Genomic DNA, 25,779 nt, shown 5'->3' on the forward strand with positions numbered 1-25,779 from the left:
TCTTACTCCACAGGAGGCACAGCTCCTCCTTGGCTTCCTCCCTCCATCCCCCACCCTCACAGCCCAAGGCTTTGGCTCCCACAGAGGCATCCTTACAGGCTGGCCTGGGGCAGGTGACTGGACAACACTGAGGGCAGGGAGAGTGGAGGCGTGGGCCCAGCAATGCACTTCTCAGCCAATCAGCAGCCTGCCCAGCCGGTGGATTCGGTTACAAGCCCAAGATCACCCCATGCTCCTGCCTTTCCTCCTCCTCCTCCAGCTTCATTCATTGGTCCGACTGACACCCAGGGCCTGCTGGCATCCCTTCTGATCCAGACTCAGCAGCTGCCTCGTGGGTAGCCAAAGGCAAGCATCCAGGGGGCTTTGTCTGAGCAGGCTGGCCTAGGACAGAATGGGGGTTCAGGGGGTCCTTCTGGGGATGCTGGCTTTTCTAGGGGTTGCTCCAGGGGGCTCCCTCACCCTTCACTGGGACAGTACCAGTCCCTGCTACTTGGTCAAGCCCATCCCTGGTAACCTCTGGGTTCCCTGAGCTTCTTGGGCAAAGATGCCAAGGCCTGGCACTTTTCCAGGCCCTCTGGGATGCGCACTACAGGCTGAAGGTATGTATCAGGCAGGATGAATCTGAGCTCATCAGAGCTTTTGGGGTCCTCTGTACTCGTGAACCCTCGAGGCACTCCTTCATCCACACCCCTGGACCTGAGCTGCAGAGAGCCCTGGCCACCCTGCAGAGCCAGTGGGAGGCCTGCCAGGGGTCTGAGGATAGCCCTACAGGAGCCAGGGAGAAGCGAGCCTCAGGGCAGAGTGGAGCACCTGACAGAGGGCACGTTAGAAGGAGGAGAGGCTGGACCATTCCTGGCACGCTGTGGTGTGGAGTTGGGAACTCTGCAGAGAACTCCTCAGAGCTGGGTGAGCCACGGGGGTGTGTATGTGGGGAGGGGGCTGTCTTTCAAGAAGTGACTTAGGTACTTTGAACATCAACTTTTTTTTTTTAACCTGTAAAATGGGGGTGAACATGAGTAGCTCTTCATGGGACACGTAAGTCATGTCATGTATGGGTCTTACTCAAACCCAGAGTCCTGTGAATCACCTTCTGAGGGAGGAGGCAGGTTGGGGAGGATCCTACTTCTGCTATTCTAAACAGCCTCTACCCATGAGGTACTTCAGTGGAAAAAGCCCTCAGATCTGGGTTCAGATTGCCGCTCAGCATATTCAAACTGACACTTCTTGTAGCTCCAAGTTTCTTATCTGTAAGATAAAGGGCCACTTCCCCTTGGGACTGCTGTGAGCTTAGCTCGTGGGGAACACCCATGAAGGGCGCTATTGCTGGGGCTGTGGTTGTTGGCTGTGTGTCTGCAAGGAGAGCTGGTGGAGAACTTGACCTGAGTGGCCACCCAGCACCTTGCGGTACCAGAAAAAATGTTGCACCCCTCCTGCCCGTCATGCCATTACACACACCTTCATAACTTGGAGCTTTATTTGGGTGTGAGCTTGGGAACTCTGTGAGTCAGCTCTAGTGACTTCCGAGGAAGACATGTCCACATGCTGGAGTGTGAGCTTCCTGCCATGGGGGAGGCAAAGGAGGTTGCGAGCCTGGATAGTCTTCTCAGAAAATGTTGGTGCTATGGGTGTTGTGTATCCAGAGACCAACTGTCCTGAGGCCACCCGTGGGCTGGGATGACAATTGGGCAAATTCTAACTACTATGGCCAGGTTGGCATAACTGGCGCACAGTATCCTTGCCTGGTGCAAGTTACCCTGCTGTAGCTTGTACCTTCTTCTCTCCATGCAGGTATGTTCCACGGCCCTGACCTCTGCTGCCGGGAACACGACCAATGCCCACAAACCATCTCACCCTTGCAGTTTAACTATGGCATCCGAAACTTACGATTCCACACCATCTCTCACTGCGACTGTGATGCCAGGTTGGCAGCAGGCAGAGAGGGCCTGGGGCTCAGGGGGCAGAGCAGAGTTACCCAGTCTTGGGTATCAACACTAGAAATCCAGAGAATTCTAAAGATCAGAAGCAGGGCCCCTTCCTTTCCCGACCATCTCAGTGCAGGTGGGCAAAACTGAGGCCCCAGAAAATGATCATCTATAGGGTGCATTGTGAAACGTGCCAGGAGGCTCTCTGGGGTCCCAGGACCTGAATTCTGGTTCTGGGGGCAGGTTTCAGCAATGCCTGAGGAGCCAGAATGACTCCATCTCTGACATCATGGGCATGGCCTTCTTCAACGTGCTGGAGATCCCATGCTTTGTGCTGAAGGAGCAGGAGGCCTGTGTGGCATGGCACTGGTGGGGCGGGTACGTGTGGCGCGTGGCACTGGCGGGGCGGGTGCAGGTGCGTGGCCTGGCACTGGTGGGGCGGGTGCGTGTGGCACGGCACTGGTGGGGGCGGGTGCGTGTGGCATTGCACTGGCGGGGCGGGTGCGTGGCTGCCCACTTGAGTCCTTGCCCTGCCAGCAGGGCAAGTTGGGCTCCAAGACCAGAGAGGGAAGGAGGTCTGTCTGTCCTCTAGAAATCGTGCATTGTAGAGTCTGTCCTTTCCTTAGGGCAGGGTCAGGGGTATGGACCCTTCTGGGGTTTATCCCACAACCCAGTGGGATGGCAGATGGGACTGGCAGAAATTTAGCCTCTGTAGAGATGACTCTGGGGCCTTTGGGAACAGGAATTCTGGGTCATCAATTGCCTTGAATTGCCCCCTTCAGGTGCAAGGCGTATGGCTCAGTGCCCCTCGCTCACCTCCAGCCCAGGACCTACTATAATGCCTCCTGGAAGGCTGTAGCTACCTCACCTACTCCCAGCCCCCAGAGTCCAGACCCCAGCAAACTCCCCCAGAAGAGGCGCCTACAGCAGACACAAGTAGACTACCAAAGCACAACCACCACCACAACCCTCCAGACCCCTGATGTTGCCTCCAGGCCTGGTATGGTTCCCAGAGCTCAGTCAGGAGTCCCCCATCCAGGCTATCACAAGGGCCCAAAACTGCAAGGTGAGTTTAAAACCAAACTTTCAGGGGGGTGGGGTGAGTGGGGTGTTCTTGCTTCTGTGTGCAAATGCAGGAATTACTTCTTTTCTTGCTCTAAACACCTCCAGGGCACCCCAACTTTTCTCATCACATCCGGATAGCCAGGGGGTTCCATGTTTCATAAGTGGGGCCACACCACATCCTGTTGAGTCCCTCACCTCTCCCAATATTAGCTGATAGAATCTCAGCACTCAGAACCCTTAGGTCCTATGGACTCTGACTGTACTCAGATGCCAACTGCAAGGGTGAGATGTACCCGGCTGGATGAATCTGGTGGCGAAGCATTTGTCTACAACATGCATGGCCCCAGGTTCCATGCTCAAGCCGAGAAGTAACAACTGAAGAAGCCCTCACAACCAGCTCTCACTGCTAGGCTTTGACGCATGCTCTTTTCCTGTTGGAAGCTCTCTCTCTCTCTCTCTCTCTCTCCTCTCTCCTCTCTCTCTCTCTCTCTCCTCTCTCTCTCTCGCTCATCTCTCTCTCTCTCTCCTCTCTCTCTCCTCTCTCTCTCTCTCCTCCTCTCTCTCATCTCCTCTCTCCTCTCATCTCTCTCCTCTCTCCTCTCATCTCTCTCGTCATCTCCCAGACTCATCTTCCTAGTCTCTATGTCTAGGAAGCCTTATCTAGGATCTCCAGACAGTGACTGGGCACGGGGTGTGGGGTGTGGTTCATTCTAGATGAGTGACATTCTGTGACTATAGAGACAGAGACAAGAAAGAACCATGTAACCAAGTATATGTACTGGTGTGTCTCTTGGATGGTGGCAGGCGCAGGTGGGCTCCCTGGTGGGCCAGGCTTTCTTAATTACCACATCTGCCCCCCAGGTGCCCGCCGAGTCTGTCGAAGGCTTCAACACCTGGACCAGTGCGAACACCAGATCAAGCCCCAGGAAACCAAGTTCCACCTTCTCAACAGTGCCCAGATGCCCCTTTTCCATTGCAACTGCACCCGCCGGTGAGGCCTGCTGGGTGGACTTGGGGGTGGGCTGTCTGCTGCCGGGACTGTGCAGGGGCACCTGGCAAGGCTCTGGCACAGCCTGAGCCTGCATCTACCTTCAGTCTGGCACGTACCCTGAGGCTCCACAGCCCACCTGCCGGCACCAGCAAGGTTTGGGAGCTCCTGGGAACCACCTGCTTCAAGCTGGCCCCCCAACTCGACTGTGCTGAAGGCAAAGGGTGAGTGAAGGCAGAGCCAGGAGGAGTGGGGGCCTTCGCCAAGGGCTGGGGTTTGCCTATACAGAGACCAGTTGTGTGCCTGGGACGAGGGGCCTGGAAAAGGGTCGGGGGGCTCTGAACTTGCTTCATGCTGCCCTGGGCCCAGCTTTGCAGCAGGCCGGGGTGGCTGAGGGATGTATGTGCCTGGGCTCTGTGATATCATCCTCGTTTGTCTTTGACAAGCTGATGTAGCTTTCCAACTGTCTACCACTTCCTCGTCTGTAGAATGCTATGGGAAAGGCAAGTGTGGGGTACGTGCCTGGAGTCCCAGGACTTGGGAAGATGAGGCAGGATAAAGTACTCTGAGGCCCAGTGGGGCAGGATAAAGTACTCTGAGGTCCAGCTGGGTTAGGCAGCAATTTTAAGGCCAGTCTAGGATGCACAGAGAGATTCTGTCTCAAACAAATGAACAACAATAACAAAAAAGATTTCAGGAGACAAGGAAATAGCAGATGTGCTCGACATAGCTCAAGACCTGCTTGATACAGAGATAGGGAAACTGAGGATCAATTACTAGCTCAGGTTTCTACAACCATTCCGTATGGAACCTAAGCCTCTGGGTACTAGCCTAGGTTAATTCTGCCTCATCTGGGTATAGCCATGCCCTCTCTGCCTTGCTGGTGACTCTGGCCTCACACCTGCTCCTCTCTGGGCCTTGTAGGATGGGATTCTGCTGGTTTTGACCCCTGCTCTCCCCACAGCTGCTCCAGAGACCACAGGGCCATCAAGGTGTCAGCGCGGCACCTGCAGAGGTTTCAGCGGAAACGATTCCATTTCTGGGGTAAAGGTGCAGATGGGTCTGTGGCACAGCCTCTGGGGCCTTCAGGGACCTCCCAGTCATTCTACAGCCAGTGTCTACAACTAACCCGTGCAATCTGGAGAGCCGGTGGACAGAAGACATTCCAGAGCTCATAACGTCAGGTGCAGCAGCCTGGACCTCCTTCTGGCTTGGCTATGTTCTGAGAGACTCAGCCTCTTCTTCGAGTAACAGCATGACTCGCGTGGACAACAGGAGGGCTTGATGGGAGGAACCCCAAGGCCCAGATGCTGGGCCACATCTGCTGTACTGGATGACCTGCAGTTGGTGACACAACCCCTGTGCCTGTGCGTGCTGTTGAGGAGGCGCCTTCTGAAGCCTTGGGTTTTGACCTTGCCGGAAACTTCACGCACAGGTGGGAATGGGAAGTGACTGATGGCAGAGGTACCAGAAGTAGGACCTGACTGTCCCTGCTGCAAAACTGACATGCCCTGAGACCTGCATCCGGGAGCCTCAGCACCTGGCTCTGAGGCCTAGAGCTGCAGACAGGAAAAAAGGGGTACAGCAGAAATACCCAAATCTGAACCCAGCATGGGGAGCATGCTCCCCACTCTCCTCATCGGAGACCCCCATCTTTTATAGCCCTTCCTAGCCCGAGCTAATCTTTCTGCTCTAACTCTAAACTGAAATCTCTCCTGTGCCCTTGCGGAGTTAGGGACCTCCCTCCTCCCGCTCAGCCTTAGTTTCCTCCTCTGAACAAAGGAGGGGTTTCCTTTTTTGTACTTGTTTGTTGTTTTGTTTTTGTTTTTTGTCTGAGCCAGGGATTAACTGTAGCTCAGGCTGGCTTCTGCTATGTACACAAGTATAGCCTTGTACTTCTGATCCACTCTCCTCTACCCCCAAGGACTGGGATTACAGGAGGAAGCCATCACGCCAAGTTCTATGTGGTACTGGGAATGGAACCCAGGGCTTCAACCCTTCAACTTAGGGTTGCTAGGCAAGCACGCAATCAACTAAGTTACACCCCCAGCCTGAGAAGGGGAGCCGTAAACATGAACTATCTCACAGGGCTGCTGAGGAGTTAAGTGAATTAATAAACACACGTACAACCAGTAAACATTCTCTTCTTCTAGTGCATAGCCAGACTGAGCTTTGCTGTCTGCTCTTGAGACCCCGAGGGGTCCTCTTGGAGGCTTCAGTTTGTCTATCTGTGAAATGGGTCTAAGATTAAATGGGAAATTAAAGGAGATGACATGTTTCCATATGCAGCTGGTGCCTAATATATGTTAGCTTTATCACTCCTCACATCTATAATTCCTCCCACCCCCATCTGCAAACTTCTCACAAGTCAGGAAGGAGCCAGGAGCGAAGCTGGAGAGTTTTATTCCTAATGGATGACCTCCAAGATCGAAACATCTGCCAGAGTTTCCCCCATCATCCCAGATGGGAGCCCAGGTGAGGCTTTGCTGATTGTCACAGTTGAGGTGGTGCCAGGACTGAGTTTGGGGAGCCCCAGCTGGCCACTCCTGGCCAACACAGAGTGGCAGGTGTGGTGGACAGACCACTGGAGCAGCAGCAAGAGAGAGGCAGGCAGGTTGTGGAAGAGAGAGGCAGAGTGAGGCTGTCCAGGCCTTCTGCCTACCCACGTCAGGGCCCCAAGCCCCCTTCCTCTAGGCCCAGTCGGCCCTGGGGACTGGGCGACAGGCTGTTAGGGTCAGGGGCCTCCGGGTCAGGTCTCCAGGAGCCTCCACCACCAGGGTCTACGGTCTCCAGGCGCAGGGCTGGAAGCAGGCCTAGGCTTCGAGGCACAGCAGGTGGGAAGGCCCATGGGCCAGGCAGCCCAGAGGGTCCCTCCTCACTACTACCTCGGCTGCCACTACTGTGACCCCTATCAGGGGCCACCCGAGGCAGCTGGCGACTCTGGGGTGAGGGGCTCCGGCTGCCACCGCGGCGTTCACGGGATGAAGGGCGGAGAGCGAGACTAGGAAAGCGGGCTAGGCCAGGGCTGCGGCTACGGTGTCTCTTGGACTTGCCAGGGGCTGGGACTGCGGGACTTGGGTGCGAGCAGCTCCAGAGTGCTGTCATCCTCACCCTCCGAGCTGGTGCCGGAGCTGTCTGTGCTGCTGCTGGCCGATTCTGAGGTAGGCAGCGAGATCTGCAGAGAATACGGATCACTGGGGCATTCCCACTTGCTAGCCTGCCCACTTCCTCCCTCCAAGTTGGCAGAACCAGAGCGGTAGGGCTACTGGTCTCGGGGTCCCAAAGCAGAACCCAGAAGATGGGACATTTGACTGGGAATTCATGATGCGCTTTGGCCCTAGAGTCTGATCTCTTTACCTGAAAGGGTTCAGTGACACCAATAAGGATGCTGTGGTGGTGGCTATAGTAACCCAGGATGAAGTCTCCACGGCCCTTGGGTAGTGATTCCTCACTGAAGGTCACCTGGTGGACACAGGGGTAGAGGCCCAAGCTGGGGCCAAGGGGTAGCCTCAGGACCCCCTCCCCCAGGCAGAACCCTTGTGTCCCCAGGGCGATGGGGACCTTCTTCCAACCCTCCTCTCCTTCTAAGTACCTGGTAGACATTCCCATCTACTTCTTCATGTTTGGCCCAGACATAAGCCACGTAGTCCTTGCAGTGGCGGAAACCCACCTAGGCAAAGAGGAACCAGGGTTGGGACACCCTAATGCTGTAGCTTCTCAGCAGAGCGTCAAACACAGGACAAGCCAGTGATACTGGGGGGGGGGGTGCAGGCCCCCTCCTTCCTCGAGAGTCCCAGACTCTTGCCCGTCTCACCCGGTACAAACCGATCCAGTCCCAGGAGCTCCGGGCGAACACTGTTTCCATGCGGTACCGCACCACAGCTTGCTCCGGCCGTGCCCACTCGTCGGCTACCTCCAGCCGCACCAAAGGCACGTCATCCCTGAAGGCAAACTGCCCAAGCAAGGCAGAGACAGGGGACAATGTCAGAGGATGCCCTTTAACGTCTCACATTACCTAGGGCTCTTGGGTAGTGACCTGTGTTTGTAACAAAAGTCTTAATGGAGGCTGAGGCAGGAGGATTTATAATTTGAGGACCACCTGGGTAACACGGCAAATTCTAGACCAGAATGGGCTTATAGTGAGAAACTGTTCCGAAAACCTGGTAAAATCCAAACCAAACCCGAACAAGCAAAATTCCTGCCTCTATTCTGGACCCCTTTTTGCCCTTAGCTTTCTCAGGAAGTGAGTGGAACAGAGCTCTGAAGACAGCCAGTCTTAGATTTGGTGGCGGCTCAGCCATTGCGGGCTTAGACAGTGGGTTACTTCCTCAGCTTTTCTGCCTGGTCTGTAAACTCAGAGGCTCTTGTCTAGTTTTAGCTTCTAAAAAAACTATATTTTATCTGTATGAGTGGTTTTGGCTTGCATGCGTGTCCGTGTACTATGTGTGTGTCTGGTGCTTGGACCTGGAGTTACAGAAGGCTGTGAGCTGCCGTGTGAGTTCTGGGAGTTGAATGCGGTTCCTCTGGAAGATCAGCCAGTGAATGCTTTTAATCGCTGAGCCATCTCTCCAATGCTCAAGGGTCTTGTTTTAGACCCAGGATTGTACTGCTGATTCCCTGAATTCCCTGAAATGCAGCTGGTAACATTTTCCTCAAACTGCTTAGGTGCTCACTAAATAATCTACTTAAATGCTAGCAAGGGAGGTAGACAATGCCCTGTGGTACTTGCGATTCCAGGATAAGCTTGGCTCCCTGGAGCCAACAAGAGCCCAGACCTCAGTTCATTTTCAAGCTCTGTCACCAAATTGTTGTGTGACCTCAGACAAGACCCTAGCCACTCCCAAACTCAGTTTTCCTCATCTGAATCTTACTATGAAGGGCCCACTAATAACTGCCTTTGTCCAGGAAGACAAAGTATAAACATGAGTGTTTTCCCCTGGGACCAGCCAGGACAACCAGAGAGTCACCTGACTAGGTGGAGTTTCTGCAGTGGCAAGCAGCCAGAGGACTGGCCACCTGTGTTCCTAAGAGCCAGCTCAGGTGGTGTCAGCCTCAGGCCTTTGTCTGGTCCCTGTTGGTCTGGTTTCAGGTTTCCCTCCCTCAGCTTCAGAGCCTAGATGTTCCGGAAGAAACCAGCACATTCTTTCCCTGTCCCAGGTTCCTAACAGAAGGGCAGGTTGAAATGCGCTCCAAGGCTTTGCAAGGTCAAAATCCCTGCAGAGGCATGGTGGTCCGCGTCCATAGCCCTAGTTCTTAGGTGGAGGCTGGAGGATCAGATCCCAGCATGGTCCTTGGTTGGAGGCCAGACCAGGCTACAAGAGACTCTGTTCTAAAAAAGACAAGAACAAACAAAGAAATCCCCAATCAACCAAAACACAAGGCCTGAGAGATGGCTCAGTGGGAGTCCTGGTCCTCAGTCTGACCTGAGTTTAATCCCTGGAATCCACATTTGGGAAGAGAGCACCAACTCCCAAAAGTTGTCCTCTGACCCCTTCCAGGGAGTGCACACCTGTGCACATAAATGAATGGAATTTATTAAAGCAAGGGGTTGGAGAGGTAGATGGCTCAGTGTTTAAGAGCACACTGTCTGTTCTTCCAGAGGACCTGGGTTCCATTCCCAGCACCCACATGGCAGGCAGCTCACAGCCATCTAGTTTCAAAGGATTTAATGGCTCCTTTGGCCTTCACGGGTACCAGGTTCACAGAAACACACACAGTCAAAACACATAACATAAATGAAGAGCATAAAGTAAATAGACTCGGTTTCTCCCAACCTTCCAGGGCCTAAGGCATTCAAGGGATGTTGTGTGAGAAGTGTCCACGCACAGCATAATGCAGAGTAGGGATCTGGTAGTAACTCTGGGCTTTGTCTGAGACAGAATCTCTGTGCACAAGGGACTCCTGAAACTCACTGAATAACTCAGACTGCCCTTGGACTTGAAATTCTTCTGCCCCAGCCTCCAAAATACTCTAATTAGATAAATTTGCCACAATGCTTGGCTCAATTGGTAATTATTATTGTTGTTTGATCCAGGATCTTACTATGTGTGACCCAGGCTAGCCTTAAGCTCTTTCTTTCTTTCTTTCTTTCTTTCTTTCTTTCTTTCTTTCTTCCTTTCTTCCTTTCTTTCTTCTTATTCTTTCTTTCTTTCTTTCTTTCTTTCTTCCTTTCTTCCTTCTCCTTTCTTTCTTCTGTTCCTTTTCTTTTCTTTTCTTATTTATATTTTCAAGACAGGGTTTCTCTGTGTAGCTTTGGAGCCTGTCCTAGAATTCATTTTGTAGATCAGGCTGACCTTGAACTCACAGAGATCTGCTTGTCTCTGCCTCTCGAGGATTGGTTTTAAAGGCATGCTCCACCACCACCCGTCTCCTGGCTTTGAACTCTTGATCCGTTTCCTTCACTATCCTGAATCCTGGAATTACAGGTGTAGGCCACCAGTCCCAGTTTATGCTAACTTTTTAAAAAGTTATTTTCTTTTAGCTCTTTTTGCAGCGCTGGGATTGAACCTGGTGCCTTGCCCATGTTAGGGAAATGCCCTACTGATGAGCTGAATTCAAGCCCCCGGTAACTTTTTTCCCCCTATCCACCACAGGAAGGAGCGGGTAGTGTGGCAAAAGTGCTGAGTCTCAAGGTGAGGTCCCTGACTAAGGGCTGGGGTGAGGTGGCACATATCCGTAACCCTAACAGTAGGGGAGCTGAGGTAGGAGGCTCACGAGCTTGAAGAAGCCTAGTACAAAGTAAGAAGCAATCTAAAAATGACAGTAGCAAAAGCTCCCACCCTGTCCCTGTCCCAGAGTTCACAGGAGGCCAGGCTTGGGCCAATCTCCATCCACAGTTGAAGTATTGGCTTAAGTCCCACTGACTGATCACATGACAAAGTTACCATGGGAAACATTCTTTGGCCTGCAGGGCTCCTTCTTATCAGACAAACACAGCTTAAGTTTCCAGGTAGGAAACATGGTATCTACCCAGTTTTGCTTCCTTCACCGAACCTTTATGTGACTTGAGGCCCACGGCCATCTCAGTAGGAGTAAATCATGGAGTTAGATGACGTCATCTTCCAAACAGTTTCTAAGATTCTAGCGCTTCCCTCTTTCACTTTGGCAACTAAAAACTGCAGCTCTAACCCAATAAAGTCACCCCTGAGCATCTGAGTGTGTTTGGTTACCCTGGTAGATGCTGAAAGCCAAGGATGCTGATGTGCCTTTGTAAAACAGTTTATAGTATGTGTGTGTGCCTTGTACAGCCCTCTGTACTCTTTAAATTCTTTCTAGATTACTTACACTTACATAATATACAATATAATGGAATATAGTACAATCTAATGCAATGATATGAAGGTAGTTGTTACTCCCTACTGTTTAAGGAAAATGACAAGAGTCTCTATATATTCAATATAGGCACATGTTTTAAAACAATATTCTTAAATTATTTTTAAAATTTTGTGCATGTTTGTATGGAGAGGTAAGGTGGGTATGTGCATTGTGGGGGTGTCCACACAAGCTAACAGCATCAGATCTCCTGGATCTGGAGTTATAGGTGGTTGTGAGCTGCCCTATTTGGGTGCTAGAAACTGAACCTGGGTCCTCTGCAGGATCGGTTAACTTCTTTTAACAGCTGAGCCATCTCTCCAGTCCCCCTGGACACATATTTTCTCCAAATATTTTTAGCTGTATATCTGTAGATGTGGAGACCGTGGCACTGAGTTTGGTGCTGGGATAGAACCCAGGGCCTTGTACATGCTAGGCAGGACGTCTGCCAACTGTGTATCTACAGCCTGGCTTTGCAGTTTTCCCTCTGTCTTCTTCACACTGCCCATTTCATAATGCCTGCCATATGATAAGACGATGATCATTCAATAAATTAACAATGAATGAAAGTCGCCTGGGCTTTGAGTACACATTTTGACTTTGCTGGTCTTATTATACATGTGGATTATTATTTTTTTCTTCTTTGTGACAGGGTCTCATATACCACAGACTGGCCTCAAAGTCTCTATGTATCCGAGGCTAATCCTGAACTCTTGATTCTCCTGCTTCCACATTCAAATTTTAACTTGTTGCCCTAAACATTTCTTGGAAGAAGGAAGTCAGTTATAGATACGAACTCTGCAATCAAACTGCAAATACTTGTATTTCCTCTTACTACTGTGTGGTTCTGGGCAAGGGAGGGTACCACGGTCTTATCTGAAAATGGAGATTATAACCCCACACCCTCTTGGTTTGAAAGAATGGATGTTGTTAAGGACAGATGAAAAAGATTGCTAGGTAGATAGAGGATTGCTAAAAAAAAAAAAAAAAAAAAAAAAAAAAAAAAAATAGGGGATTCGCAGTTGGGCCAAGGGGCCAAGGGATGTCACCAGGGGAGGATGTGGGCAGGACTCACCTGCAGAATGAACTGGGCAGCAACGGGCTTGTGGTCACTGACAGTGTATTCCATGTGGCTGCGGTAGCTGTGCTGGGTCACCTGGAGCCTGTGACTCTCTCGTCCTGAGGGGCTGGGACCTCCACTTGGAGCCTTGACCTTCCACAGAATACGGTCTGTCCAGGCTGGCTTCCGCTTCTTGGCACTGTGTAGGAAAGGTAACCTGAGTTTCAGGGGCCGGGGTGGGGCTGGGGTTAAAGCACAGTCCCAGGCTTATCTTCTGCCCTGGTTCTCACAGGCTCCCTTTCCCTCATCCCACCCCATCTCTTGGCTTACCTGGTATCATATTTGTTGGTACCCACATCAAACTTGAAGGTGGGAGCAAAGTTAAGAGGCCCTTCCTGGAAACCTTTCAAGATGGGCCAAGTGTTCTTGGCCATGTTGAGCTGTGGAGGCCAGAAAAGCAGAACAAACAACTTGGGCCTTGTAGCATTCAGACATGGGATGGGACAGATGAGGGTGGGGGCAGAAACCCGAGGTGTTGGTTCTATTCAGGGTTGAGGGAGGGAGAATAGGGTTCTTACCTGATCCTTTTCCCAGAGCTGATGGAGCTGGTTGCTGTCTATGGCAAACTTGACAAAGTGTAGGTCATAACTCTCAATGCGGAAGTTCAGGTCCCCAAACCAGAATACAAGGCTGCTCCGGGGTAGGAATGGGGTTTAGTGGGTCCATGGGGTGCAAAGGCTCAATCTAGATCCTTCCTGGCACCTATCCAACCCCACAGCACTGGTTCCTTTTGAGGTCCCAATGGGCGGGGCCTGCCAGAGCCTTCAGTCAGCCCAGAAATGGAGACGGAGGAGTAAGATCGTCTAGAGAAATTAGGTTAGGACCCTCAGCAAGAAGGTGCCCCTCAGCAAAGTTCCACCTTGCAGGACCCACCCCTTCCCACCAAACTGCTATCTGCCTCCATTTCCCCACAGGTAGTATGAGTGGGTCCCTCATCCATCCAACCAACACTCTGAAAACCCACTTACTCATGATCCAGGATGCCATGTGCACCCGGTCCCTGGAACTGCTGGAGGCTAAGGATAGTTTGGAAGTTATCCTTGCGCTGCTCTGCCTTGTCCATGTGCGCCGGCAAGTGGCAGTTTAAGAAGCACAGCATGTGCCCGAAGGCTGCTAGGCGCACACTTACTCCGCCCTTGTTACCCTATGGGCCAGGAGGAGAGTCACTGGGCTGGGCATAAGAGCTGGTGAGCAGCGGAGGAGGCTTAAGCGTAAGCAGGGATGGGGGCTAAGGAAAGAAACAGCATTCTGGTACAGGGAAGGAGCAGAGGGGGGACGCGGTCTAAATAAATGGGCGAAGCGATAGGTGGTGCTTGGGTTGGGTGGGGGGAGGGGTCTCAGGGTGAGGGATGCAAGTGTGAGGCAGGAATCTTGCAGGCCACACTCAAGCCCGTTCCCATGCTCACCCAGTAGCCGCCCAGGCCGGTCCGTGTACAGTCTGTCTGCACGTCCCGCAGGAAAGGCAGATGGTAGTACTTGGCAAACAGCAGAAGGATGACACCCTGCATCCTCACGGTGCTCACCTACAGGGGGAGGCCTGTTGGGGACACTCCACATACGGCTCTCCCCCAGCCTCTTGCCTCTGCTTCCTGCCCCCCCTCTTCTCTCGGATTCAAAGGCCCAGCCATAGAGTCCCTGAAGAGCTTTTGGGGATGGGAGCAGGAAACCGGAAGCATCCCTGCTTCCCACGAGGGTGTTAGCGCCCTTACCAGCACGAAGTTGAAGGGCCCCAGTGCATCCATGAAGAGCTCGCTCCACTGGTCGGTGAAGAGCGCATCCTTGAGCCGCTTGTTGATCATGGAATTGACTTCTTGCAACCTGGGAGGCGAGGGGGAAGGGACCAACCATCAGATTGGAGGGGCTGTTTTAGAAAATCCTTCTAAGGGTGAATGTCCAGGAGGCCAAATGCTTAGGAAGGGACACACCCACACGACTCCTCACCCTATGGCAATCATATCTGCACCATCACTGTCCTGGCCACCACCCAGGTGAAGAAGAGATGTGACATCGTCAGGGGGCATGGCAGTCCCCACGTTCCATGTAACCACAGTGATCCTAGAGGCAGGGGCATGGGAGAGTTTACTGTTGGGCACCATTTCCCCACCCTCCCTTCCTCTCTCACAGGACTCTCTCTGGGGAGTTAAAATGAGTCAGGTAAAGATGTAAGGGCCCTTAGAAAAGACTCAGAGTGGGCCTAGCATCCCTGACTACCTTCCTGGGGAGATAAACTGAAGGAAAAGCAAGTCCCTTAGGAAGGTACAATATCTTCTAGGGCCCCCAAGTGGGCCCAGTGGCACTCTCCTGCACCAGGATAAATACTTAGGGAGGTGAACTAAGTGAAAATACACCATCCCCCTGGAAGAATAGCCCATCTCTGCTCTTAAGCCCCAGTAACTTTCCATGAGAGAAAATGCCTCACCGGAATCCAGGGTCACTCTTGCAGGTAGGCTGAGCTGACCAAGAGGAAGATGGTGAAGTGGTGATGGAGGCTGGGTTTTCTTGTGCCTGTCGGTTAGGGCTCGGGGACCTGCCAGGCACTGCGTTCTGGGTGCTAGGTCTTGGGAGAGCTGTCTCAGGGGTTGGGGGCGCACAGGGAGAGCGGTTGGGAGAACGACTAGGGGAGCGGCTGGGAGACCGAGGTGGCTTGGGCAGAGGTGGGGGCACAGTCTGGTTTGAATGAGTTCCTGGCCGAAAGGTAGGGGACAGAAGTCCAGGGGAGCAGGTGCCAGGCTCTGGAAGGCCTGTGCTTACTTCCAAGGACAGGGTCTGTAGTGGCGGCGGCAGGACTGGATCCTCGGGGCTGTGGCGTGGAGCCTCTGGTCGGGCACGGAAGGAGGGGGAAAGTCGGGGGTCTGAGGAAGCTTGGGCCCTTGGTGGAGAGGTGGCAAGAACAGCTGCCTGAGCTGGAGTCTGGAGACACCCCTCTGGAGGGGGGATGGGCCTGGGTACTATGGCATCCTTCTGTTTAGCTGGCAACTGTCTCTCAGAAGCTAGGGCCGATGTCATAGGTGCTGGAGCCAGGGTCTGCTCCTGAGAGGGCGACAGAGTAGGACTGGGCACTGGGGAAGGACTGGAGGGTGATTGCAGGGGCTGCTCCTGAGAGGCCAGGGCCAGGCTCAGGCCTGAGGCTGCCAGCGCTGGCTTAGGTCCCACAGAAGTGGGTGACAACTGCTTCTGGTCCTTGGAAGTTGGAGAAAGGATGGGCCCCAGGGTAGCTGGAGGAGGCCTTGGCATAGCAGAGGCAGATATTACTAGCTGCCCTAGAGACTTTGGAGCCAGGATCGAGACTGAGGAGGCTGCTGGAGGCTTTGGTCCTGCAGAAGCAGACACCACCAGCTGGCCCACAGATGTTGAAGCCAGGTTGGAGGTGTGGTGGGATGGAAGTCTTTTCTGTTCTCCAGGGGTGGAGAGTGGAGCTAGGATGGGTCGGGAAGATGCTAAAGCTGGCCTTGGTCCCTCAGAGGGAGGTAACACAGCTGCCCGTGGTCCCACAGGTGCCAGAGCCAACCTTGGTTCCGAGGTTACTGGGCCTGTGTTCTTTGCTGAAAGCTGAAAACTTGAGTTCACCTTGTGGAGGACAAATCAATGACTCAGGGTGAATTTTACCAAGGGCTTGAGTCTCCATTTCCATAGAGACCCCGGCAGACCCATACAGCCAAGCACAGCAGATCCCATGGAGACCCCAGCAGACCCATACAGACAAGTACAGCGGATCCCATGGAGATCTCAGCAGACCCATACAGACAAGTACAGCGGATCCCATGGAGATCTCAGCAGACCCACACAGCTAAGAACAGCGGATCCCATGTAGACCCCAGCAGACCCATACAGCCAAGTACAGCGGATCCCATGTAGACCTCAGCAGACCCATACAGCTAAGAACAGCGGATCCCATGTAGACCCCAGCAGACCCATACAGACAAGCACAGCAGATCCCATGAAGACCCCAGCAGACCCATACAGACAAGCACAGCAGATCCCATAGAGACCCCGGCAGACCCATACAGCTAAGAACAGAGGCTCATTCCGAGGAAATTCTTCCCTGCTATTGCACTCCAACCCATTCTGTTCTAGGTCAGTTTCTTTCTCAGAAGACACGGGATGCAAAGCCATGTTTCCATATTAAACTTTAAAAGACTGAGAGAGACCCTGAATGGACCAAGAAGAGCATGCTTCTGAATCTGAGGGCTCTCCTAGTCTTCCTCTATCCTGACCAGCTTCTAGGGCAGCTACCACTGTAGCCCCTACAGCTTCCCTCACCGAGGGTTGCTGACAATACTCCAAGTCTGTCCTTGTGGGTTTGGGGACACAGGGTCCACCCTGCTGAGTGTCTTTTCCTCCCTCCACAGTGCCAGTAGCCCTTAGGTGCCCCACACACCACCTACCACCCGTGACCCCTTGGTCACAGCCCTGACTGTGCTGATCCGTTCCCAGTGCTCTGTGTTGTGTAAAGAGCTGGCAGCTGAGCCTGTCATATGCATTCCCACCCTGGCTCCGTGATCTCAGGCAAAGGGACCCTGGGAAGGGTCCCCACCACAGGGTGAGCAGCCTGTGGCTTTTAGCCTAGCACTTCCTGGAAGTGCCAGAGTGCTGGAAAGTGAGTCCACCCTTGGCCAGGTATCCCAGGGAGTGTGGTCTGCTGCCACGCCTCTCCCTGCCCAGGCTGTGCCCCCTTATCCTGCCTGTCCTCTCCCCACCTGTGAGGACAGGTAAGTAGGGACCCTTTACACCCGCCAGGTGAACAAGGACAGTAGTCCCCCTGCCTTGTCAGTGCTGTTATGATGTCCCCAGTCTCCAGAGGCCAGGAAAACTGTCCTTTGCCAGGGAGGACAGAAGGTCCGCATTCACCCCAGGGTGGCCCCATCCTGCTCCGTCCCAGTCTCTGTCCGCGTCCTTCTCGGTTCAGAGAACCTGAAACTCTGTCTCCTCCGTGAACTCGCTCTTTGAGGCTGCAGTTCGGATACTCCCCTTGGGCTCCAAGTGTCCCACTGTGTGCCCCCTCCCCCCAACCACCATACCGCCTCCAGCACTCATAACTTAGACATCACAGATGTCACAATTCTAGTCTTCAGACACAAACCCCCTCATTTTGCATGGGCTCAGAGAGGACCAGCAACTTGTCCAAGGTCACACAGCAAAGCTGGAGAACAGCTGGGTCCCCTGACAACCATCCAGAGTGCTTCTGGGGGGGGGGGCCTCTGGGCCGTGGCTGATTCTATTTCTCTATGGGCACCCCACCACTGCCCCTACCAGGTGACCTTTTTTTGTCCAGAACCTGCTTGGTGGGCACAGTACCGGTCTCTTAGCCACTTAGCCAGGGGCACCAGAGTGCCTGCAGAGTGTGTGTGTGGTGGGGGAGTGTGAGACCAGGAATCAGGAATGGGAGCTAGGGTTTGGGGGCTCTTACCTTTGAGGGTGCCCCAGCTTGCAAAACCCCATGGGGCACAGGCAAGGGTCCCAGGCCAGTCCTGGTACCTGGCCTGGCACTACCACTGCTGCTCTGGCCCTCCATGTCTGCAGCCCCCGGCAGTGCAGCCTGGCTCCCTAGGGTTCTGACTCCAGCTCCTCAGCTCCCGGGAACCAGTGATGTCATCAGCCATTTCAACCTGCTGAGAATTTAAAGGCACAGGCACCCACTTCCCATATTGAAGGAGGCCAGGGCTAAGTGGCCAAGCCCTAGGAAAACTTCAATCTGTCTGCTGATGCTGGAACATCCGTGGGTAATATAAGCACCTATCAGCCTGGCCCTAATCCCTCTGGGATGCTGGAAGAGACCCCCTGTCTGCTCCACCCTCCAGACAGTGAGCCAGACCCACCCTTCCTCCAGGGAGGGCCACAGGCACACCTGCAGGTTTATAGGGACGGTGGTTCAGAGGTCAGCAGCCTCTTCTAAAGCCTCAGGGACACCAGAGTCCCTGCCCAGTTGTTTTCCTGACTTCCTGATTAGCTCAGGACTTGGCTTGGCCCCCACCCTTGCCCCATTTTTAAGCTTTGGGCCAGCTCCCCCTCCTCCACCTCATCCCTATCTGGCTTATTCTTCTCAAACCAAAACCAGACAGTCGGGCTCCAGCCACTGGAGTCTTCTCCCTTTCAAAGCCAGCGCCAGCCCCTCCTCTTCTGTAGTCATCTCATTACCCTCAGATGTCCCCGCGTCCAATCTCAGCCTCTCTCTAACACTCACTCACTGGCTGTGGATCTGAAAGGCGCTAGTCAGGGTCGGTGCAGGAACTGAGGAGGTCCTGCGTTTCAGTGGGTTGACCCAAGGGTCCCACCAACTTGAACCAGTGGGGCACATGGGGGAGGAAAACTAGGGAGGAGTTCACAGTAGGAGGGGGACATATATTGTCACCCCAGAACCAAGGAGGCCATCGCAAGAGGCTTGCTGAGAGTTTGGGGCTAGCCTGAGCTATAGTATGAGTTCAAAGTCAGGCCTGTTTTGGGTGTAAAAGGGAGACTTCTCTCAAAAAGCCGAAACCAAAAACAAGAGAAAAGCTCACTAGTCTTTCAGACCTTAAAGATCAGAACCCAGAACAGAGCCTGGTGCCTAGCAGGTGCAGGGGTATGAATGAATGAATGAATGAATGAGTGAATGGAGAAGAGTTGAGCCTTCTGTAATCCCAGCATTTGGAAACAGGAGAATGGAGAATTCAATGTCACTGGGCTGGAGAGATGGCTTTAGCAGTTTAGAGTGTGATTGCTTTCCAGGGGGCCCAGGTTCGTCTCCTAAAAGCCATGTCAGGTGACTCACAACCTGTGACTCCAGCTCCCCTGATTCTGTGAGAGCCCACACACATGCACACACACACATGCACACACACACATGCACACACACACATGCACACACACACATGCACACACACACATGCACACAAGATGAAAATAAAAGTTCAATGTCACCTTTCGCTATAAACAGTGGGGCCCCACTGGGCTATGTGAGACCCATTCTCAGTAAAAATAAGTAAGAAGAAAAGAAGAGAGAATGATTGAAAAAGTCAAATTTGGCCAGAGATAAATGCAGGCTGTAGGTTTTCATCCTGCTCTGCGTTGACTCAGCTCAGCTCGATTACCCCTGGAATCTGAACTCATCTAGGCTCTATAGGTTGTACCACAGATGAACGACACCCAGGTCAGGCAGAAAACGTTCAAAGTTCTTTTGTTCATTTGTGCGGCCATGCAGTATTTACTTTGTGTTTGTGTCGTGCATGTACTTGGCGTGTGCCTGTGTGTGCAGGAACATGTGTCCAGGTGCACACATGTGGAAGCCAGAAGAGGACCTCAGGTGTCTTGTTCTGCCATTCTCTGCCTTATTCCTTTGAGACAGGGTCGCTCACTGAATCTGGAACTAGGCTAAGAGCCAGCAAGTCCCAGCAAGCACCCTGTCTCTGCCCTGCACCTGTTCCATGATAGGGTTGCAGGTGCACACATCTATGCCCAACTTTTTTCGTGGGTTCTGGGGATTTGAACTCAGGTCCTCAAGCTTGCACAGCAAGTTCTCTTTTTCTACTGAGCCGTCTCCCCAGCCCAAAATGTTCAGAGGTCTGTGCACAGAGTCCTGTAGGTCAACGGCCAACTCTGCGTTTTCACTAGTCTGTGCCAACCCCATTGAAGTTCTTGGGAACAGATACTCTGTATCTGTTACTTTTTCCTGTCTGTGCTCACTCTTCTGGACTTGTTCTGAGTCAGGCCTGTGCGTCTGGGTTGGCTTCTTTGTAAGTAAGGCTGGACTGTGGAGGGGCAAAGACTCAGGCCAGTGTGAAGCATGGGATGGAAAGATACTTTGAGAGCGAGGGGAGATGACTGTCACAGTGGGGGTGTTAACGCACCTGATGATGGTGGAAGCAAGGGCCTGTCGGCAAGAGCAGTGATGGAATGGAAGGGGTGTCTGGTAAAGGTGGAGGCCGTGGTGGTGAGGATGATGCTGTGCGTGTGGTGGAGATGCTAGTGGCAGATGAAGTGAGCAAGGCAGTGGCGGTGGAAACCACGGGATGAAGGGACAGTAAGGGGGAAGAGAAATGGAGCCGTGGTGGGAGTGTGGCATTGGTGGAAAGGGTGCTGGGAGAATTGGAGGTGAGGATGGGGGTGTGTGTGAGGGAGAAGGAGCCCAACCATGGTCACCAAGAGGGAAGAGAACCTTGTCCGCTCCTCCAGCTCTTGCTTGACAGTGGGTGACTGGGGTCCTCAGGAGAGCTGGTCTTGGATGCCATCCTGGAGGAGTTTAAGGGTGCAGATTCAGGCCTCTCAGTGCCAGGGCTGAGAAAGGGGCACCTAGGCCCTTGGCAAGCCATGCAAATATCACAGAATGAATGAGCAGGTTGTTCCTCTGCCAACCAGGGATCTCCACTGTCACTACTCACTGGGCTCAGGATGCTGCTGGGAGCTTTGCTCCTGTCTCTGTCACTGATTTACTTGGGAGGTCACTGAGAGTCCTGATCTGTTTAAGGAAAAGTAAAAACACAAGATGTTTCCTGCATTCGCCGTGATGATTAAACAAGCTATACATCCGAAGAAGTTAGCTTGGAGCAGGGTGCGAGCAAGCAAGCTCTTAGTAAGCCGCTCTGTAGTCATCACCATCACCAGCATCTGTTCCAGACCACCCATTTAGTGGATGCTGAAACTGAGGCCTAGGATGGTTGTATTCTGGGAAGAGAAAGGAAGGGGAAGGGGGTGGTGGGGGGTGGACCCCTGCTGAGACGGGAGCTGGTAGGAGCTATATTTGAGCTTCTGGAAGGATGACTAAGGAGGTTGATAACAGGCTCCAGGGCTCAGGGCGGCAGGCTGGGGGCAGCTGCCACGGATAACCGCCCCCCTGGAGACAGCTGTCTTCAGAGGCCCCTCCCAGCTCCCTGCTTTGTCTCATTCTGTGGAGGTTACAGCTCAGCCTGGCACTTTCTGTAAACTCCTCACTCTCCCCTTCAGACTGTTGAGGTCAGGGAAGGGAGAGTCCTGGAAGGGGAGACTAATCCAGTCCCTCTCCCCATTACCCCGTTTTCCTGCCCAGAAGGTCCCCAGTGACAGAGGGAGAAGCTGGGCTTAGGACAGGACAGGGTGGGCAGTGCTCCTTGGGAGGAAGGAGATGGGTAGGTCTCCCCCTACAAAAGAGGTCACATGACTGTCGAAGCCTTGCTTGGCAGAGGAGTCTGAAGTGACAAGAAGAGAAATAAATGTCTGGGAGCCAGGTGACGGCTAGGGTGTGGAAGATTCACCTGAGGGAGGATTCGAAATTTGGTTCTGTGCCCTCCTGGCCTTATAGCCCATGAGCAGGCAAAGGAGAGAAGGCCTCTCCCTCCCTTTTCCTCCTCTTCTCCCTCACTTCTTCTGACCTGCTATCCTTTATCATCCTCTCTGCAACCCAACTCTGATCCATGGTCAATGAAGTCACTGTGGCACTATGTGAGCGGTGTCTACAAAGGAACAGAGGTAAGCATCAGGGAGCGTGGCGGCCACAAAAGGAGCCCTCCTCCTCCGAGGGTCCTTATTGGTAACAAGTGTCTCATCCTAGGGCTGGCTCTTCGTTCCCACTTTGTGGGACAGATGGATGTTCTCCTCGTCCAAATGCTGTCACGCCACTCAGGAAATGGGCTGGAGGAAGAGGAGTGACTTTCCCAAGGTCACACAGCTGGGATTGAGCTCAGACATCCATCCTCCCTCTTCTCTGCTCCCCCTCCTCCCAGGCAGCCAGGCACCCGATGTCAGCTGCTCTGAAGTGAGTGGCTATTTTTATTCTGGTGTGAGGGACCTGAAACAGCAGAGCCATGTAGGTTAGAAGACTCGAGGACACGGGCCTCAGCAGCAAGGAAAAGCTCGCTGCAGCTACTGGACCCTGCTAAGATTGCCTGGGGGAACTCTTGTTCCTGAGCTTCTGGGTCTTCAAAAACTTCTTCATTGGAGGTCAGAGTAAAGCACAGAACCGGAATAAGCTCTGTTCGTGGCCCTCATCCTATACCCAGCTTGAACTCTAACCTTGAGATTGACTGAGACTGGATCCCATACCAAGACTAACCCTCTACTCCAGCTCTCCAAAGAGCTCTCACCATCACTTTAGAATTGCTCTCTGAGCTGGGTGGTGGCGGCGCATGCCTTTAATCCCAGCACTTGGGAGGCAGAGGCAGGTGGATCTCTGTGAGTTCGAGGCCAACCTGGTCTACAAGAGCTAGTTCCAGGACAGGCTCCAAAGCTACAGAGAAATCCTGTCTCGAAAAACCTACACACACACACACACACACACACACACACACACACACACACACATATAGTTGCTCTCTCTGGTGAGCCACATACTGACCCTGACCTAAGCTTAATAAAAGGCCAATCCCCGCTTGAGACCTTCATTCTGGACCAAGACTCAGCCCTGTTCCTAGCCTAAGGATTGAACCCCACTCACAGAGTGCTCGTTAACCTCAGTCAGGATTACCTCTTGCTTGAGACTAAGTCTTGGCTTTGATATAAGTGAAACACTGGTTTTGTTCACAGAGCCCTGAGCTTAATCATTGACTGATCCTTGATCTCATAATGAATTCTCACCATGTATCATGCAAATTCTGTTTATTTTGGTCATAAACGGAGCTTTGAATCTGGTCAAAGTCCAAGTCCTGAGTTCCGTTGTTGACTGAGCCATAACCCTGGTCATACACTGAGGCTTAACCTGGATAAAGACTGAATCCTACTGTGCTTTTGTTATTGCTATTGTTATTGGTGGTAATGATAACTTGTCTGTCTGTCTGTCTGTCTTTGTCTGTCCATCCATCCATCCATCCATCCATCCATCCATCCATCCATCATCTATCTGTCTTCTGAGAAGGCCTCACTATGTAGCCCAGGCTGATCTTGAAGTTGTGTTCCTCTTCTGTCTCCCTCTTCCTCCTCCTCTTCCTTCTTCAAGACAGGGTTTCTCTGTGTAGCTTTGCCAGCCCCGAAACCTTCTGTAGACCAGGCTGGCCTCGAACTCAGAGATTCCCCTGCCTCTGCCTCCTGAGTGCTGGGATGAAAGGCATGCACCACCACCACCTGATTTCTTTCTTAAATCTTCATTTAAACTAAAAGCTGCCCCTGACTCTGACGAGCCTAAATTCATCACAGGCTAAGCTTCCGTCCCAACCTACCCTATCTAAGCTGCAGGCCTAGACTACACACTGCCAGCTCAGGGGTACGGGCTGTGAGCAGAGCTCTATCCTGGGATGCCTTGTGCTGCTGATGCCAGGAAGTTCCTGATATTGCTGTGGCTTTTGTCTCCCTTGCTGGTTCCACCATCTGGTGGTCAACCCTCAGCAGGCCAATCTGTGGTCCAACAGCCACAGCGTCTAGGTTAATGCAATGAGAGTGGTTTGGTGGCATATGTCCAGTGAACAAGAAGGGCCCATGGGGCACTGGGGTTTGGGTGTGTCAGCAGAAAAACCACAGGCTCCGTGGGGCCTCTGGTTGCAGTTGCCCTGGGGCCCTTATTAAGATAGATAGGGGCTGGGGGATGGAGGGAACTAATGGGTTCTATTCCATCGTTTTGTAAACATGATTTACTACTTGTGTTCAGTTGACATACACTTACAGAAAATACAGAAAAGGGTACAGAGGAGGAAAAAAATTACCTGTAGTTTCAACCTATAAGAGACAGCCATTTTTATTTTTATAATTTTTTCTTGATTGTTTTGATCTAGTCAAATATATTTGTGTCTGCATAGTTTATAACATTGGTTGGCTATGTTGGCCGTCATCACACGTATTACCATCTACGTCTTTCTCAACAGGAACAGGGATGTTGGCTGACCTTGTCCCCAGCTTTAGGAATGGGTCAAAATTGGTTATTTTAATAAGAAATTCTCATATCACATGATTGGATCATGGAAAGATTAATGGGATATAAGGAGATTTTTACTGGGAATTTGAAAAAAGAAGCTTACTTTCTATCCTGGCAAGTTTGAGAACCCACCCTCCCTCTCTTAGAAGTGAATGTTGCCAGTGATTCTTCATCAGCTATACCTTTTTTATTTTTATGTTTTAAGATGCAGTCACACTGTGTTGCTCTGGTTGGCTTGGAACTCACAAAGATCCACCTGCCTCTGCCTCCCGCGTGCTGGGGTTAAAGGCATGCTCTACCACACTCAGCTTTGAGATGATTTATTACATGTATTTATTGTGTGTGGGTGTGGGCATGCTATGGCTTGCCCACAAGTCAGAGGACAAGTTCCAGAAGTTGGTTCTCTCCTACCTTGTGAGCTCCAGGGATTGAACTCTGGTTGTCAAGGCTTTGCAACAAGTACCTTTACTTTAATTTTTTTGAAATATGCTATGAGCTCACTGATTTGGCTAGCCTGGCTGGCCAGCAAGCCCCCGGTATCCTCCTGTCTCCTGGTGTTCATTGCAAACATGGCCTGGTCCACTTGGCTTCTTATGTGGATTCTAGGGCTCTGAACTCAAGTCCTTGTGCTTGTCTAGCAAGTACTTAACCCACTGAGCCATCTCTGCATCTCTAAGCTTGTTTCAAAACCTTAGCAGTCAAGCCAGTGAAAAGGAGATGTAGGGGGCTTTTACTCTGTAGCCAAACTGGGCCTTGAGCTTGAGGCAATTTTCTTGCCTTGGCCTCCTGAGAGGTGGGATTACAGGAGTGCTGAAATCCCTTGTGTATGTGTATGTCGTATTTTTTAAGACATTTTCTTTTATGTGTTCTGATGTTTTGTCTGTCTGTATGTATATGTATATATATGTATGCATGTATGTATATATATATATTTGTGTGTGTGTGTATCACGTGTGCAGTGCTCATGTAGGCCAGCAGAAGGCATCAGATACTTGGAAGAGGAGTTAGATGGGTATAGTTGTGAACCACCATGTGGGTGCTGGGAACTGAGCCTTGGTCCTCTGGAAGAACAGGTTCATGCTCTTAACCCTAGGCCCATCTCTCTAGCTTCTAGCTTCTCTCTCTCTCTCTCTCTCTCTCTCTCTCTCTCTCTCTCTCTCTCTCTCTCTCTGTGTGTGTGTGTGTGTGTGTGTGTATGTGTGTGTGTGTGTGATTTATGTATTTTGTTTTGACTTTTTCAAGACGGATTTCTCTGTGTAGCCCTGGCTAGACCAGGCTGGCCTTGAACTCAAGGATCCACCTACCTCTGCCTCCTGAGTGCTAGAATTAAAGGCATGTGCCACCACGGGCAGCTTTTTATTTATATTTTAAGTATGTGACTATTTAGCCTGCAAGTAAGTCTGTGTACCACATTTGTTCCCCCAGGGCCTGCAGAGGGTAGGTTGAGGCATAGGATCCCCTGAAACTAGAGTTACAGATAGTTGTGAGCTGCCATGTGGGTGCCGGTAACCAAACATGGGTCCTGTGGGAGAGCAGTCAGTGCTCTTAACTGCTGAGCCATCTCTCCAGCCCCTCTGAGGATGAC

General features: G+C 52.2%; 2 protein-coding genes across 2 annotated transcripts; one reads left to right on the top strand and one right to left on the bottom strand.

Moving 5' to 3' along the window:
* Positions 1-391: 391 nt before the first annotated feature.
* Positions 392-5,153, top strand: Pla2g3 (phospholipase A2 group III). Its single transcript, XM_038317711.1, is given in 9 exon segments — positions 392-509; positions 512-544; positions 547-906; positions 1,789-1,921; positions 2,166-2,300; positions 2,705-2,988; positions 3,849-3,978; positions 4,083-4,199; positions 4,940-5,153. Coding segments are annotated over 9 exon segments (1,524 nt in total).
* A 1,489-nt stretch (positions 5,154-6,642) lies between these two features.
* Positions 6,643-17,918, bottom strand: Inpp5j (inositol polyphosphate-5-phosphatase J). Its single transcript, XM_038311099.1, is given in 14 exon segments — positions 6,643-7,032; positions 7,034-7,150; positions 7,333-7,437; positions 7,568-7,645; positions 7,790-7,927; positions 12,362-12,545; positions 12,677-12,786; positions 12,925-13,036; positions 13,375-13,550; positions 13,813-13,929; positions 14,116-14,224; positions 14,348-14,461; positions 14,826-15,973; positions 17,814-17,918. Coding segments are annotated over 14 exon segments (3,003 nt in total).
* Positions 17,919-25,779: the final 7,861 nt, after the last annotated feature.

This window comes from Arvicola amphibius, chromosome 1 (assembly GCF_903992535.2).
Source record: "Arvicola amphibius chromosome 1, mArvAmp1.2, whole genome shotgun sequence".
Lineage (NCBI taxonomy): Eukaryota > Metazoa > Chordata > Mammalia > Rodentia > Cricetidae > Arvicola > Arvicola amphibius.